The sequence below is a fragment of the Myotis nattereri genome (genome assembly GCF_964212035.1).
Source record: "Myotis nattereri genome assembly, chromosome: 15".
NCBI lineage: Eukaryota > Metazoa > Chordata > Mammalia > Chiroptera > Vespertilionidae > Myotis > Myotis nattereri.
Window position 1 is genome coordinate 30,844,237 of NC_138090.1, and position 17,360 is coordinate 30,861,596.

General features: G+C 40.7%; 1 protein-coding gene and 1 pseudogene across 2 annotated transcripts in view; both read left to right on the forward strand.

The window, feature by feature from the left end:
• The window catches only part of TDRD12 (tudor domain containing 12), a gene marked incomplete at its 3' end in the record, with an annotated part of 85,860 nt that overhangs the window by 46,372 nt on the left and 22,128 nt on the right, over window positions 1-17,360 (forward strand). The window contains exons 17-22 of the mRNA XM_081108362.1: window positions 1,292-1,483; window positions 1,929-2,057; window positions 10,131-10,248; window positions 11,678-11,817; window positions 11,940-12,160; window positions 14,724-14,823. Of these exons, the coding sequence (XP_080964488.1) occupies window positions 1,292-1,483; window positions 1,929-2,057; window positions 10,131-10,248; window positions 11,678-11,817; window positions 11,940-12,160; window positions 14,724-14,823 (900 nt within the window). The remainder of the gene's footprint in view (window positions 1-1,291; window positions 1,484-1,928; window positions 2,058-10,130; window positions 10,249-11,677; window positions 11,818-11,939; window positions 12,161-14,723; window positions 14,824-17,360) is intronic.
• On the forward strand, window positions 2,295-2,868 carry LOC308531351 (cell division control protein 42 homolog; annotated as a pseudogene). Its single transcript has one exon. The product of its transcript is annotated as a cell division control protein 42 homolog (transcript).

A 17,360-nucleotide genomic window follows, 5' to 3' on the forward strand; every position in this document is an offset into this window, starting at 1 on the left:
GTTCATTGTTTTTAGGGTTCAAGAAGAGTGTCTATTTGTGGTAGAAGCTGGTTAATTTAAAAAATTTTCTCTTTAATTTCTATGATTAAGAAGAGAGAATTTTTTTTCTGAAATTTTTCTTACCAGTGTTCTATTTGAAAAGCAAAACTATGGAGGTTTTTGAAATTATTTAAAATTTTTCTGATTATAAAAGCAATTTTTATATTAGAAATTTGGGCAGAAATTTGGGAAATAGAGGAGAGCACTTGAAAACACCCATAATCTTACACTCAGGAAATCACTGTCACTATTCTGGGGTAGTTCTTTCTTTTTTGTAATTCCTTGTCATAGGAATTAATAATATCAGTATCTTTCTGTGGTAGTTTATAAGTTGCATTTTTTAGTAAATAGCATTGTATTGTTACTATTCTACAGTGTGATTGTTACTTGCCATATGATATTGAGTTCTATGGACATAACTTAATTTATTTTATAATTGTCTTATTTTTAGATATTTAACATTGTGTGTGTATGTGTGTGTGTGTGTGGCTTCAGAACATAATACGTTTTTTTAGCACATTTCCCATAGGGTAAATTTCTACAAAGGGGATTAATGGATCAAAGACTGAATTCTTATAAGACATTTGTTGGAAGCAGTGTAACATGATGACCAAGAGCAGTCATTTGGGAGCAGTGATGGCCTCAGGTTCAAGTCCAAGCTTTAGATACTGACTCTGTCGGTCTGCGCAGGGTTTCTGAATGCCTCTAGAATCTCAATTCTTATTTGCAAAACTAATATCCAGAAGACTGTCCTGTACAGTTGCCTTTCTGGAAGCAGTTTACACCCCCTTAGGCAATGTGCCGCCACGCTGCCCTCCCTGCACCCCTGGCAGTGGGAGGCCTCAGTCCAGCTTTCTTTTCTAGTCTGATTTGTAACATGGCTTCTGGTTAGTTTAATCTGTATTTCCTTATTTACTTGTTAAGTTGAGCATGAATTCATACTGGCCATTTGTACTCATTCTTCAATGAATTGCTTGTTTATTATTTTCTGTTGGTGGGATTGTCTTTTTTAATCAGTTTGTATAAGTTTTTGTATAAGGGTGTTAATCCTTTGGTACATATGTTACACGTATTTACCTGGATGTTAATGTTTTAATTTTGTTTGCACCTAGCATTTTTTCCTTTTTTGTTACTTTTATGTTTGTAAAGGCCTTCTCCACTCTGAAAACAGAAAATATACAATACTTTACCTTTTAAGTTTTGTCAAACTAATCTCTTTTGAAATAAAAATTAAATTATACTAATTTTTTAGATGTTTGCTATATTAGATAACTTTAAAAAAAATATTGAAGTTGAAGAAAGGGAATCTGCACCACATCAAATTGTTGCAGTTGGAGTTCATTGGAACAGACATATACAGCATTTAATCAAAGAGTTCATGAATGATCCCTACATCGTGATCACTGCCATGGAAGAGGCTGCTCTCTACGGTGGTGTCCAACAGGTAATGAGTCATGGGGGCGTGGTGGGGTGCTAATGAATGTATCATGACTTAATATTAAAAGACTAGAGTCCTGGTGCACAAAATTCGTGCACGGGTAGGGTCCCTAGGCCTGGCTGGCAATCAGGACAGATTGGGGTCTTCCTTCCCCCGGCTGCCAGCCAGAGCCTTCCTTCGTTCCATCCCGCCCCCTGGTGGTCAGTGCACGCCATAGCGAGCTTTTGAACTCCCGGTCGGTCGAACTCCTGAGGGGACAATTTGCATATTAGCCTTTTATTATATAGGATTATAGCTTTAATATCATCAGCAAATCTGTAATTGGGAAGTTAAATTTATATGGGTTTCCTACACATCCTTTTGTATTAAAATCATAACTTGCCTAAGTAAAGTAAAACTGGAGCACCTTAAACATTTAAAAAATCACATTGTTTCTGTATTTCCTTACTAGGTGGTACATCTTTGCCTAGAAAGTGAAAAAACCTCTACTTTACTCCAGACTCTTGACTTCATTCCAAGTCAGGCACAGAAGACCTTGATCTTCACCTGTTCTGTAGGTGAAACTGAAATAGTGTGTAAGGTGAGCCCTATCCCCTTCTGAACACATAAAATGTTCTTGCTGTTTGTTTAAACTGTGATTGGATCTCGAGTCATCAGAATTATTGAGTAAATATTTGACGGGAATAAAAGTTTACAAGTTCAGCATCCATCAGAATGGGTTCTGCTGCAAAATGAAAAAGGGTGGCAGGCCCGGTGGAGCGGCTGAGGTCATCATTGGATTTGAAATATTTAAAGTGGATATAAAACTGTTTCAGCAATGCAGACAATTAAGTGCATTGTTGTGGGTGATGGTGCTGTTGGTAAGACATGTCTTCTGATATCCTACACAACAAACAAATTTCCATCTGAGTATGTACCGACTGTTTTTGACAACTATGCAGTCACAGTTATGATTGGTGGAGAGCCATATACTCGGACTTTTTGATACTGCAGGGCAAGAGGATTGCGACAGATTATGAACGCTGAGTTATCTGCAAACAGATGTATTTCTAGTCTGTTTTTCAGTGGTCTCTCCATCCTCATTTGAAAATGTGAAAGAAAAGTGGGTGCCTGGGATAACTCACCACTGTCCAAAGACTCCTTTCTTGCTTGTTGGGACCCAAATTGATCTCAGAGATGACCCCTCTCCGACTGAGAAACTTGCCAAGAAAAAACAGAAACCTATCACTCCAGAGACTACTGAAAAGCTGGCCCATGACCTGAAGGCTGTCAAGTATGTGGAGTGTTCTGCACTCACACAGAAAGGCCTAAAGAATGTATTTGACGAAGCAGTATCGGCTGCCCTGGAGCCTCCAGAACCGAAGAAGAGCCGCAGGTGTGTGCTGCCATGAACATCTCTCCAGAGCCCTTTCTGCACAGCTGGTTTCGGCATCATACTAAAAGCAATGTTTAAATCAGACTAAAGGTTAAAAATTAAAATTCGTTCTTGCAGTAATGACAAATGCCCTGCACCTACCCACATGCACTCGTGTGAAACAGGCCCACAGATACGGTCCCTTTCCCCCTAAAAATACTGGTTAATTTTGAGTAATTGTGTATTGTCAGAAAAGTGAGCAGTACTAGTGTTTGTTTTGTTTTTTTGTTTTGTTTAAAAGCAAGGCATGCTTATGATGACTGTGTAACAGACTAATTCGGGTTGTTGAAGCTGCTCCCGGCTTCCACTCTGGAGAGTGATCTGAGACATCTAGTTGTTTTTTTTTTGTTTGTTTGGGTTGTTTTTTTTTTGCGGTGGGAGGGGAGGGGGGTGTGTGTGGAGTTCGTTTTTATTTAGTAATTTAAAAAAAAATTTGTTAACCATTGGACAGCTCTTCAGGTGAGGAGGATGGAGCGTTTCCACATTCTACTTCCTCGATCTAGTTTAGAAAACATGTTCCCCACCGGTGCTCTTAGGAAGGAGTATGGTAAATGCCTCATTTAGTGACATTCCTTTTTGAAAGTTGCCTTTTCTCTCCTCCCTTGAGTAGGTTCAGTATTTAATGAAACTCAGGAAAGTGGGTGGAACCTGTCTTGCCCCTCCTCTTTTCTAGGGTGCACTATATACGTGACTGACTTTCAAGGAAATTTGTTAGCCGTTTGCTGATTTTATTTTTGAAGTTAATGTCTAACTTCTTTCACTGATAAATGAAGAAAATATTGCACGTGTGTGTGTGTGTGTGCCCTTGACCAGAATCGAACCTGGGATCCTTCAGTGTGCAGGCCGACGCTCTATCCACTGAGACAAACCAGTCAGGGTAATATTGCACCTTTTGAAATATACCAAATGGATTAAGTACATAATTAAAAAAATTTTTTTCCTTGTCAGTCATTGTTTTATATGCTTAGCATAGATGTGCAGCTTAATAGTGTATGGTATGGTGTTCCTAGAACACAGCCGAAGACCTGGTATATATGAGGGGTGCTAGAAGACAGATGTCTGTGGAATGATTCACATCCTCTTCAAGTTATGAGGATGGAGACCCGCTTCATTAAGAAGCTAGGGGTGGGGTGGGGGTGGGGAGAACATTTAACAGCATGGGGACCAGTCAGAGGAATCCCCTTCTTTCTGTTTTGCATGAGGAACCCTAGAGCAGCCAGTTGAGGCTCTAGTTTAATCAAAACCATGGAGAGAGTCTTATGAAGACTCTTCATAAGTGTTAATAGGGATTTTATCAGCTTATTTTGGTTGCAGTTCCCAACATTGTTGAACATGTTTGGGTAATATTCTCCACCCTCCCCAAATCCTAATTCTTGTAGTTTCATTAGTTTTGAACCAATGCTTTCTCGTGTCTCAATTCTTTGTATATGCATTCTTTTCAGATGTATTAAACAAACAAAAAAACCCTTCAAAAAAAAGAAAGAAAAAGGAAAAGGGGAGGCCTGCGCTGAGGGGAGGGGCCTAGTAGGTGGGGCGGCCTTTCCTCTGAGGCAAACCTTCTGGGGGGGGGGGGGCGAGGCGGGGTGGCGGGTGGCGGGTAGGGCTTTCTATTTTGTCTCGGCAGAGCATTCGAAGGATCCGATTCATGAATTGGCTAAAGATTTATTTAATCTAATTGTGTATAAATTAATGCTAAAATGTAGAAACGAGGCTGAATACAAAATAAAATAATCAGTAGTACATTACATTAGAGCAATAATGAACTAGCAGGTGATGTTAAAAAGCTCCCGTTGAGCCTGGCCAGTGTGGCTCAGGGTTGAGCATCCACCTATGAACGAGGAGGTCATGATGCGAATGAGCGTTGCAGGCTTGATCCCCAGTGGGGGGTCATGTTGGGGAGAAGGGGACAGCTGATCAGTGATTCTCTGTCATCATTGCTGTTTCTGTCTTTTTCTCTCCTTTCCTCTCTGAAATCAGTCTATAATAATAAAAGTGTAATATGCTAATTAGACTGGACGTCCTTCCAGACGACCTTCTGGATGAAGCCAGGACTTCAAGGGAAGCCTGGGTCCCGGGTGCCAGAGGGAAGCTGGTGCTGGCAGCCAGGGGAAGGAAGGCCTACTATTGCATGAATTTCATGCATTGGGCCTCTAATAAAAATATATATTTTTTAAAAAGCTCCTGTTGATAATAGTGCCATAAATTTGGTGTATACATATAGATATACAGTTAACTCTCAACACAACCCGAAACACCAAACCGGTTTGAACTGCATGGGTCAACTTACAAATGTTTTTTTCTTTTTAAATTTATCTTTATTGTTGAAAGTATTACAGATGGTCCCTTTGTTTTTGTTTTTCTTTTCCCATTGATCCCCTTCACCCTGCACCCGCCTCTCCCAGGCCTTCACTACACTCTTCTCTGTGTCCATGGGTTATGCATATATGCATATAAATTCCTGGTTAATCCCTCCCCACCCACCCTCCCAGCCCCACCTTCGCTCTGAAATTCGTCAGTCTGTTCCATGCTTCTATGTCTGGATATATTTTGGTCATCAGTTTATTTTGTTCATTAGATTCCATATATGAGTGAGATCATGTGATACTGATCTTTCTCTGACTGGCTTATTTAGTTTAGCATAATACTCTCCAGGTCCATCCATGTTGTTGCAAATGGTAAGTCTTTTCATTTTTACAGCCGAGTTGTATTCCATTGTGTAAATGTACCATAGTTTTTGTCCACTCATCTGCTGATGGGCACTTAGGCTGTTTCCAAATCTTAGCTGTCAGAATGGCTACCATCAACAACTCCAAGAAATGACAAAGTGCTGACGAGGGTGTGGAGAAAAATGAATCCTAGTACATTGCTGGTGGGAATGCAGACTGGTGCAGCCATTATGGGAAAAAGTATGGCGTTTCCTCAAAAAATTAAATATGGAACTGCCATTTGACCCAGTGATCCCACTTCTAGGAATATATTCTAAGAAACCTGAAATACCAGATTAAAAATTGTGGCAGAGGAGGAGGATGCTGCATGGACATGCTCCCAGGAGCAAACTGGAATTACAACTGAAATATGGAAAGGCTTCCTGAATAATTAATGGAGAACTCACAGGAGAGAACCCTGATACCCAAGAACCGAAGGTGGAGACAGCATAGAAACTGGTAGGAGGGGTGGAGGCGCCAAAGGGCTGGCCAGGCACCCACAGATGGCAACTGAAGTCCCAGAGAGATATATCAGCTGTGGGGAGGAGGGGGAGTTGTACCACTGAGAACTCTGGGACCTATTCCCAAAGCTGGGCTCCCCAACAGAGAGCACCACAATGAGAAGGGTACCCACATAGCATCTAGCTGTGAAAAGCAGTGGGGTGCTGTCTACCAGGGAATGGCAGCTGAAAGTTCGGGCACCCTCTGAAAGGGCCAACGCACAAAAATTCCCTGCGGAGCCACCCACCTTGTGCTCTGGCAGAGGGAGGGTGAAGTGGACTGGAGCTGTGAGAGCAAAACCCAGGACTGGGGACTTGGGGGATAGAGCTCAGAAGGCAGACACCCCAAGTTTCCTGGGCTGAGTCATTCCCTTACACAGTGGAGGACATCTTTCCCACATAGACATCTGCCTTGTGGGGGGGGGGGGGCAAGGGGAGGGGGAAAGAAGGGAAGACAGACAGTTAACACACCCTATTGGAAAGCACCTTGCCCTGAGGCCACTTAAGAGATTAAAAGTAACAGTTAGCCTCCAGGCAGAGCAGCTGCCCCGCCTGTTGGAAATACTCTCGCCACCGGGGGCAGTTCACGTCTGAATCTCATTAGTCTCTAGAGTCTAGACCAGCGGTTCTCAACCTTCCTAATGCCTCGACCCTTTAACACAGCTCCTCATGTTGTTGTGACCCAACCATGAAATTATTTTCGTTGCTACTTCATAACTGTAATTTTGCTACTGTTATGATTGTCATGTAAATATCTGATATGCAGGATGTATTTTCATTGTTACAAATTGAACATAATTAAAGCATAGTGATTAATCACAAAAACAATATGTAATTATATATGTGTTTTCCGATGGTCTTAGGCGACCCCTGTGAAAGGGTCGTTCGACCCCCAAAGGAGTCGAGACCCACAGGTTGAATACCACTGCTCTAGACCAGTGGTACTCAACCTTGGCAGCACATTAGAATCACCTGGGAATCTTTTTAAAATCCTGATTTCTGGGCCTCATCCTCCAGAAATTCTTAGTTATGGGGTGGGGCCACAACATTAGTAACAAAGAAACAGAATTTCTGGAGGATGAGGCCCAGAAATCAGGATTTTAAAAAGATTCCCAGGTGATTCTAATGTGCAGCCAAGGTTGAGAACCACTGCTCTAGACAGAGGTGGTTTCTGGAGGCTCTGAGTCTTTGCCTGATCCAATTAGTCAGAACAGCCTTTAACACTGTACTGCACTAGAGCAGTGGTTCTCAACCTGTGGGTTGTTCGACCCCTTTGGGGATTGAACGACCCTTTTACAGGGGTTGCCTAAGACCATCAGAAAACATATATAACTACATATTGTTTTTGTGATTAATCACTATGCTTTAATTATGTTCAATTTGTAACAGTGAAATTGGGGGTCACCACAACATGAACTGTATTAAAGGGTCATGGCATTGGGAAGGTTGAGAACCACTGCACTAGAAATTGAGAGGTATAGAGGATCTATCTAAATCAGCCGTGGGCAAACTATGGCCCGTGGGCCGGATACGGCCTGTTTGAAATGAATAAAACTATTGAAAAAAAAGACCGTACCCTTTTATGTAATGATGTTTACTTTGAATTTATATTAGTTCACACAAACACTCCATCTATGCTTTTGTTCCGGCCCTCCGGTCCAGTTTAAGAACCCATTGTGGCCCTCGAGTCAAAAAGTTTGCCCACCCCTGATCTAAATCATAGTCACAAACCCAAACAGACAACCAAAATGAGGAAACAAAGAAACAACCCCCAAATTAAAGAACTAGCGAATTCTCCAGAAGAAGAGATAAATGAAGCAGAGATAAGAAATTTATCTTAAACAAGTTCAGAGTAATGATGTTAAAAATGCTTAACAGTATGAAAAAAGATATAGTAACTATGAAAAAAGAACAGTCTGAGATAAAGAACGACATATCACAAATAACACATTGGAAGGAATATACAGCAGATTAGGGGAAGCTGAAGATCGAATCAGTGAATTAGAAGACAGAGTTGAAAATATCACTCAATTAGAGAACCAAAAAGAAAAAAAACAATTAAAAAACAGGAGGCCAGCTTAAGGGAGCTGTGGGACAACTTGAAACATAACAATATTAGAATAGTAGGTGTGCCTGAAGAGGCAGAAACGGAGAAAGGTATAGAGGTGTTTGATGAAATAATGGTAGAAAACTTCCCTAACCTGGTAAAGGAGAAAATCACATAAGTTCAGGAATCACAGAGAACCCCAATAAGAAGAACCCAAACAAACCCAGACACATCATAATTAAAATGCCAAAAATTAAAGACAAAGAGAATCTTGAAGGCAGCAAGAGAAAAGAAAGCTGTTACTTACAAAGGAGTTCCCATAAGGCTGCCACCTGATTTCTCATCAAAAACTCTACAGGCCAGAAGGGAATGGCATGAAGTACTCAAGGTAATGGAAAGCAAGGATCTGAGACCAAGATTACTATATCCAGCAAGGCTATCATTCAAAATAGATGGTCAAATAAAGAGCTTCCCACACACAAAAAAAACGGTTAAAGGAGTGCATCACCACCAAGCCAGCATTACAAGAAATGCTAAAGGGATTGCTGTAAGGGATTGCTGAGAAGAAACAGAGAGAGAGAAACCTAGCCATACAGAATTAAAATGGCTATAAATAAGTACCTCTCAATAATAACCCTAAATGTAAATGGATTAAATGCTCCAATCAAAAGTGTAGGGTAGCTGAGTGGATACAAAAACATGACCCAACTATATGCTGTCTACAAGAGACCCACCTCAAAACAAAAGACACAAGATGAAAGTGAAGGGATGGAAAAAATTTTCCATGCAAATGGAAAAGAAAAAAAAGCTGGAGTAGCAATACTCATATCTGACAAAGTAGACTTTAAAAACGTCATGCTAAGTGAAATAAGCTAGTCAGAGAAAGATAAATATCATATGATCTCACTCATTTGTGGAATATAATGAACAATGTAAACTAATGAACAAAAATAGAACCAGAGGGAAAAAATATATACTAGAATAGAAGTACTCCTGTTATTTGCAGATTTTCCTACAACTTTTGTGATATCATACTATGTTAGTACAGTTTTGGTAATATTATACTTAAAATCCTTTTATTCTTGAAATATTAATGTTTATTGCATGTAATATTATATGTAAGATCATTTTTCTGGAATAATTGGTGTTTATTGCATGTAACATTTAAAATCGTTTTTCTTGAGATGTTAATTTCTATTGCATGTAACATTATATTTAAGATTGTTTTTCTTGAAATATTAAGGTTTGTTGCATGTAACATTATTTTACTTAAAATCGTTTTTCTGAAATTTAAAAAAAAAACACTGAAAAAAAAGTAAAACTGGAAAATAAAAAGAAACCCAAAACACCAATCAGAAGGGATATATGCACCCTTATGTTCACAGCAGTGCAATCTACAATACACGTGTTTTTTTTTCTTCAATAAATAAATTCAGTTCTGTAAATGTATTTTCTTTTCCTTTTGACTTTCTTAATATTTTTTCTCTAGCTTTATTGTAAGAATGCAGTATACAATACAGATAACATACAAAATGTGTGTTGAGTGTTCTCAAGAGGCTTGTTAAAAGTAGGCTATAAGTAGTTAATGTTTTGGGGAGTCAACAGCGGATTTTCAACTGCATGGGGGGTCAGCACTCTAGCCCGTATGTTGTTCAAGGGTCTACTGTATGTACATGTATTTGTATGTATATATGTGTATACACACATATACATACACACACATGCATGTGTGCATTATTTGAAAAAGAAGGAAAATAATTTAAACAAAATAATATTTGTTTCACTTGAGCAAATTTTTAGGTCTAAACTAGGGAATTTTGGGAATAGATTTATTTAAATCAACAATCATCTCATAAGAATTATTTGATCAGTGATACAATACTCTCATGGATAATTTTAAATGGTTTATATTGATGATTATTGACAGAACAATTAAATTCAAGTTTATGTTCTTGACTGTGAACTGTTCTCTTGGTTTCATCTTCAGGTGGTAGAAAGCAGTTCAATATTTTGCTTGAAAATGCATAAAGAGATGGTTTTTAATTTAAAAAGTGTATTAGAACAGTGGAAGAAGAAGTTAAGTTCTGGCTCTCACATTGTATTAGGTATGTGTTTTAATTTCTCCTTATATTTAGAGAAGGCAGAGGTATTAGGAATCATGCCTTCAATTCATTTCTATATCTCCAAATTTCTCATCATTTCCCAGATTTATTGAGAATTTGTTAAGATGAATTCCAAAATGAAAATTCAGATTTTAACGTTGCCCTAGCCAGTGTGGGTCGGTTGGGTGTTGTCCTGTGCACTGGAAGGTTTCCGGCTCGGTTTTCTGTTAGGGCACATGCCTGCTTCCGGGCTTGATCCCTGGTAGGGCGCGTGCAGGAAGCAACTGATAAATGTTTCACTCTCACACCAATGTTTCTTTCTCTCCCTCTCCCTTACTCTTTCGCTAAAAATCAATAAAAAAAAGATTTTTAAAACATTTAATATTAATGTGGATCTAGGCCCCCCCCCCCGCCCCGCCCCCCGGCTCTCAGGACATTAGACAGCAACCTTCCTTAGTCTAGAATAGACATTCTTCCTGGAGTTCCAGCTTGAGGATCACTGTCTCATTTACATATACACACCTGCCTGTGATGAAGCGTGTCATAAATGATTGTGACATTTAGTATTAGAAATTTAAAAGTCAAAATGTATAAAATAAATGTTAAAATAGATATGGGCAGCCTACATTTTCAACAAAAAGAGGGTTTTTTTCCTTAAGCTAAAAGGAGACCACTTTTCTCTGGAATTGAATCACAGAAACAGTGGTAAAGCCCTGGCCCAGTAGCTCAGTTGGTTAAGTGTTAGCCTGATATGCCAAGGCTGAGGGTTCCATCCCTGGTTAGGGTACATACAAAAAGCATCCAGTGACTGCATAAACAAGCGAAACAGCAAAGCGATGCCTCTCTCTCCCCGCCCCCCTCTTCCTCTCTCTCTCTCAAGTCAATAAATAAAAAGAAAAAGAGCCTGGCTGGTGTGGCTCAGTGGTTGAGCATAGACCTATGAACCAGGAGGTCACGGTTGGATTTCCAGTCAGGGCACATGCCTGGGTTGTGGGCTCAATCCCCAGTAGGGGGCGTGCAGGAGGCAGCCAATCAATGATTCTCTCTCATCATTGATGTTTCTCTCTCTCTCTTCCTCTCCCTTCCTCTCTGAAATCAATAAAAAAAAAAAATACATATTTTTTAAAGGAAAAGGCTTTTTTCATCTAAAAAGTAAAATGCAATAAAGAAATGTATTGAAGTACTACAGGCCTGATGCATGAAATTCATGCAAGGGTCTTGGCCCCTGCTGCTGTGGCAGCCACCTCTGCCTCCGTTCCAACTCACCTCTGCTTCGGCTCCTGCCCGCCGTGGCTTTGTCCAGAAGGAAGGACGTTCAGTCTAATTAGCATATTATGCTTTTATAGATTATTATAGGTGGTTGCTGGAATTGTGTGGTAGAGTGCAGTAATACTCTAGTCTCATTTGAAACTGTCGGTATCCTTTTCTCTAGCCTTAACTGATGACTGCATACCCCTCTTGGCCATTACTGATGCCACGTGTGTGATTCACTTCAGCTTTCCTTCCTCACCAAAAATTTTTGGTGGACGCCTATATTGCATGTCTGATCATTTTCAGAGTTTAACTGAACAGGTTTGATTATGTTTTATTATCTTTAAACATTTTACTGTGTAATAAAAAATTCAGAATCCACAAAGTTTTGTTGTTCAGACTGGTATGGATGATCCACTTCCTTTATTCACCCCGATTTTAAGGGTTCTCTTGCAAAACAGGGAGGTAAAAAGGCCAAATCTGTCTTGCTGCTGACGGAGAGAAGTTCATGCCATGCTGTGGGTGTTTTGCGGTACTTGGAAAGAGCAGATGCCAAGATTCCATCGGAGCTGTATCAGTTTACTGCAGGCGTTCTAGAAGCCAAGGAGGACAAGAAAGCCAGAAGGCCTCTCTGTCCGTACCTTAAGGCTTTTGGATTTTGCAAGTAAGTCAGGCATCTTTTTTTTGTCATTGAGATGTACAGTGAAGGGCACAGGTGGCCAGTTTACAGCTCGATGACTTGTGACATGTGCACCCATGTAAACCACCACGGGCTCTGAGAGAGCGCCCAGAGACCCTCTCACGCTCCTTCCCAAGGGGCCCTTCCTCCAGAAGTAACGCCCTCCTGATATCCATCAGCATTGATCCGTTTTGCTTGTTTTTTTACTTCATATTCAACCTAATATCTGTGTCATTTATCTGTGTTGTTATGTATCTCAGCCTTTTGCTTATTTGTTTATTTAGTGGCTCAGTATTCTATTATATGAATACTAGAGGCCCGGTGCATGAATTCGTGCAAGGGTGGGGTCCCTTGGCCTGGCCGATGATCGGGGCTGATTGGGGCCATCTTGCCCAGTCCCAATCGGGGCTGACTGGCTGGGGGAAGGGACCGCAGGAGGTTGGCTGTGGGAGCGCACTGACCATCAGGGACAGCTCCTGTGTTAAGCACCTGCCCCCTGGTGGTCAGTGCGCATCATAGCTACCAGCTGGTCAGTCGGTCATACCGGTCACTTAGGCTTTTATATACAGTATATAGAAGATAACACAATGTATATATCTATTCTCTTGATGATCCTATGAGTTGTTTCCAGTTTGGGCTGTTTTATAGGAAGCTGCTGTGAACATTTTTGTACCTATATTTTTGTGGAAATATGAACCCATTTCTCTTGATTATATACTTTGGAGTGGAATTGCTGGATCATGGGATAAGCATATGTTTAACTTTTCCAAAGTGCTTGACCATTTTACGGTTTAATCAGTAACGTGTGAGAAGGTTTGAGTTGCTTTATATCCTCACCAACACTTAGAATTCTGGGGTGTAGTGGTAAACCATTGTGATTTTCTTTTGTTTTTTCCTAATTAATGATGCTGACTATCTCTTCATATGCTTGTGGGACATTAGACAATCCTCTTTTTGTGATGTGCCTGTTAAGGTCTTTTGCCCATTTTTAAAAAATGGGTGTTTATCTTTTTCTTACTGGTTTGTAGGATTAATTAATTTATTCTAGAATGAAGTGCTTTGTCAGATATATGCATTGAGAATATCTTCTCCCAGTCGGTGGCTTGTGTTTTCACTCTTTTAATAGTCTTTTGATGAACAGACATTTTAAATACTGACGAAGTATTTTGTGGCTACTGTTTTTCATGTCCTATGGAAGAAATATATGTCTGTCTCCAGGTCATGAAGACAGTCTCCTGTATCCTCTAGAACAGTGGTTCTCAACCTTCCTAATGCCGCGACCCTTTAATACAGTTCCTCATGTTGTGGTGACCCCCAATTTCATTGTTACAGATTGAACATAATTAAAGCATAGTGATTAATCACAAAAACAATATGTAATTATATATGTGTTTTCCAATGGTCTTAGGTGACCCCCGTGAAAGGGTCGTTCGACCCCCAAAGGAGTCGTGACCCACAGGTTGAGAACCGCTGCTCTAGACGCTTTGTAGCTTTAGCTTTCACATTTAGGCGTGTGATCCTATTGAGTTAACTTTTGTGTACAGTGTGAGCTTCGAGGCACCGCTTACTTTTTCCAAATGGGTAATCACTTGCTGCAGCATCATTTATTTAAATTGTCGTTGTGTCCTCACTGAGTTGGTGCCTTTAACATAAACCAGACGACAGTGTGTGTGTTCCCTTTGTGGACTCTTCCGGTTACCTTGGTCTCCTTGTCTATCCTTATACCAGTCTATTTTTTTCTCAAGTATTGTACCATATATTATAGTGAGTCTGGGATCTGGTATATTAAGTTCTCCAACTTTGCCCTTCCTTCTTAAAGGTTGTTTTGGCTACTCTAAGTCCCTTGCATCTCTATATACATTGTAGAACAGGTTTGTCAACTTGTTCAAAAACTCTGCTGGAATTTTGATAGCAACTGCATCGATTCTGTAAATCAGTTTGGAGAATATGGATATCTTAACAGTAATGGGAGCCTCTCCCTAATCCAGACATAATGCCATTACTTGATACATAAATGGATGGCTGGGACTGGGTAGTAGGTGTCTAATAATTTATCTATTGGATTTAATGTAATTTTAAGATAACTTGACATGTATTTTTTAAATCTATGTTGCATTAAACAGGTTATTAGCAGTTTCCACTATGCCTTTAAATAGAATGTTGACTTTTAAAACTGAAGCTTCAACTATTTCTAAGTTTGGGTTAAGGCCAGCATGTCAAACTCAAAGGCTAACACGGGCCAAATAAAGGAGGCATGCGGCCTGCAGGCTGTGACTCGGACATGCTTGGGTTAAGGAATGGCTCAGAGTCTGTCTTGGAAATCCATTTTGTTCATTTATGTATTATACTTAAGAATGTCTAAAGAAATAATGAAGTAACTCGTTAATTCAGCATTAATTAAAATTTAGGGTCCTTTTCACATATTTATGTATTGTTAGTGTCATTTGAAGTATTTAGTATATTATCTTTTAAAGTGTTTCAAATAAAAGATCTCTGATTTAAATTATAGATTCATCTCTGATTTTAAAATCTGGGTACTTTTTTTCAGAGACAAAAGGATTTGTCCTGATCGACACCATATTAATCCAGAAATAGACAATCCAAGAAAATTATCCAACCAGGCTATACCATTGTTTGAATACATTAAAGTAAGTTCTGTTGAAGATTGTTTTGTTGAATGATTAATGGTCATTTTAATGAACATATTTTTTAAGCAGCAGAATCTTAGTAGAATATAATTGTGATTTCCAGTGGTCAGTATTAATTTACCACCATTAATCTAACAATAGGCACCCATCCTTAGAAGGCTCCCAGGTTATTTAGAAAACCAAGGTCAAATTGGGAAAGTGGATAAACCCCTTCAACAATTTCAGAAAGAGCGTTTTTTGCGGGGGAGGGATTATTAAAAATAATGCATTGACCACATGAGTCTTTTCAGAGCATCCATGATTATTGCTTTGAGGAAAATTCTGAGATGCAGATAGAATTGCTGAGTTTTCTTTTGAATCCTTTTTATTACTTTTTGAGCTTGATTTCCTTTTCACCTTCCCTTGCCCTTAAAGCAGCGGTTCTCAACCTGTGGGTCGTGCCCCCTTTGGCGGTTGAACGACCCATTCACAGGGGTTGCCTATGACCATCCTGCATATCAGATATTTACATTATGATTCATAACAGTAGCAACATTACAGTTATGAATTAGCAACGAAAATAATTTTATGGTTGGGTCACAACATGAGGAACTGTATTTAAAGGGCCAGAAGGTCGAGAACCACTGTCTTAAAGTATATCTGTTGTGCTGTACTCATTTTCGGTGATTGCTGTAACAAACCATAAACTGGGTGACTCACAACAACAGATTTATTGTCCTGGTTGAGTGTCATCCTGTGCACCGAAAGGTCATAGGTTCAGTTCCTGGTCAGAGCGCATACCCAGGTTTCAGGATCGATCCTCATGTTTCTCTCTCACATGGATGTTTTCTCAACTACTTGAGTAAATACCAAAGAGTGTGATTGTATAGTCAGACTTTTTGTTTTGTAAAAAACTGCCATACTGTTTTCTGAAGGGTCTGTGCCATTTTGCATTCCCACCAGCAGTAAATGAGTTTTACCAGCATTTGATGTTGTCAGTGTTTTTTGGCTCTTAGCCTTTCGAATAGGGTATTTTTTCCATTGAATTTTAGAGAGTGAAAGAGAGGGAGGGAGGTGGAGAGAGAAATATCAATGTGAGACTCATTGATTGGTAGCTTCCCACACACGCCCCAACCAGGGCCAGGGATCGAACCTGCAAAACAAGGTTTGTGCCCTTGACTGGGAATCGAACCCAAGACCCTTCAGTGCGTGGGCTGACGATCTGTCTACTGAGCCATACTGGCCAGGGTGGTCAGGGTGGTAGTGGTATCTTGTTTTAATTCATATTCCTCTGATGACATATAATTTTGTTTTGTTTTGTCTTTTTTTAATCCTCACCCGAGGATATTTTTCCATTGATTTTTAAAGAGTGGAGGGGGAGAGACAGAGAGATACATCAATGTGAGAAAGACACATTGATTGGTTGCATCTGGGGCCGGGGATCGAGCCTGCAACTGAAGTATGTGCCTTTGACTGGTATCGAACCTGCGACCCTTCAGTCTGCAGGCTGACGCTTTGTCCACTGAGCCAAACCGGCAGGGCCCTGATGACATGATTTTGAACATCTTTTCGTATGCTTATTTGTCGCTTGTATATATTTTTTGGTGGGTGGTGGGATATTAGTTCAGGTGTTTTGCCCTATTTTTTGTTGTTAATCCTCACTCCAGGATATTTTTTCCATTGATTTTTAGGGAGAGTGGAAGGGAAGAGAGAGAGAGAGAAACATCGATGTGACACATCGATTGGTTGCCTCCTGCACATGCCCTGGGGCTGGGAATCAAGCCTATGAGCCTTCAGTGCACAGACCAGTGCTCTAACTATTGAGCAACACTGGCTGGGCTGCCCATTTTTTAATCTGGTTGTATGTTGTTTTAAATCTTTATTGTTGAGAATATTACAGATGTTTCCTTTTTCCTCTCATTGTCCCCCACTACCCTGTTCCCGCCCCACCCCAGGCCTTCACCACTCTACTGTCTGTGTCTATAGGTAATGCATATCTACACTAATAAAAGAGAAAAATGGTAATTGGCGTACAGCGATACCGTTTTCATTGGCTAATCAGGGCTATATGCAGATTAACTGCCAACTAAGATTGGCAGTTAACTGCCAACAAGATGGTGGCTAATTTGCATATGTAGGCACAATGCAGGGAGGCGAAAGGGAAAGCAGGAAGAGCCCCCTGCCACTGACAGTGATCGGAAACACAGGGGGGAGCTAAGAGCTGGGGAGCAGGGCAAAGGTGGCCCTGGGGCCCTGCCCCCCAGCCATGATCGGAGAATCAGGCGCCTTTGCTGCCCTGGCCAGTGATAGCAGGAAGTAGGGGTGGAGCCAGCGATGGGAGCTGGGCACGGTCGAAGCTGGCAGTCCCAGGAGCTAGGGGTCCCTTGCCTGGGCCTAAAGCAAAGCCCATGATCGCGGCGCCCCCCACTGCCACTGCAGGTCCCCGCTGCCTGGGCCGGACGCCTAGGCCAGAGGCGTTAGGCCTGGGCAGGGGCGGAGCCTGCAACCGCGGGGAGCTGGGGGTCCCCTGCCCAGGCCTGACACATCTGCCGGAGGCC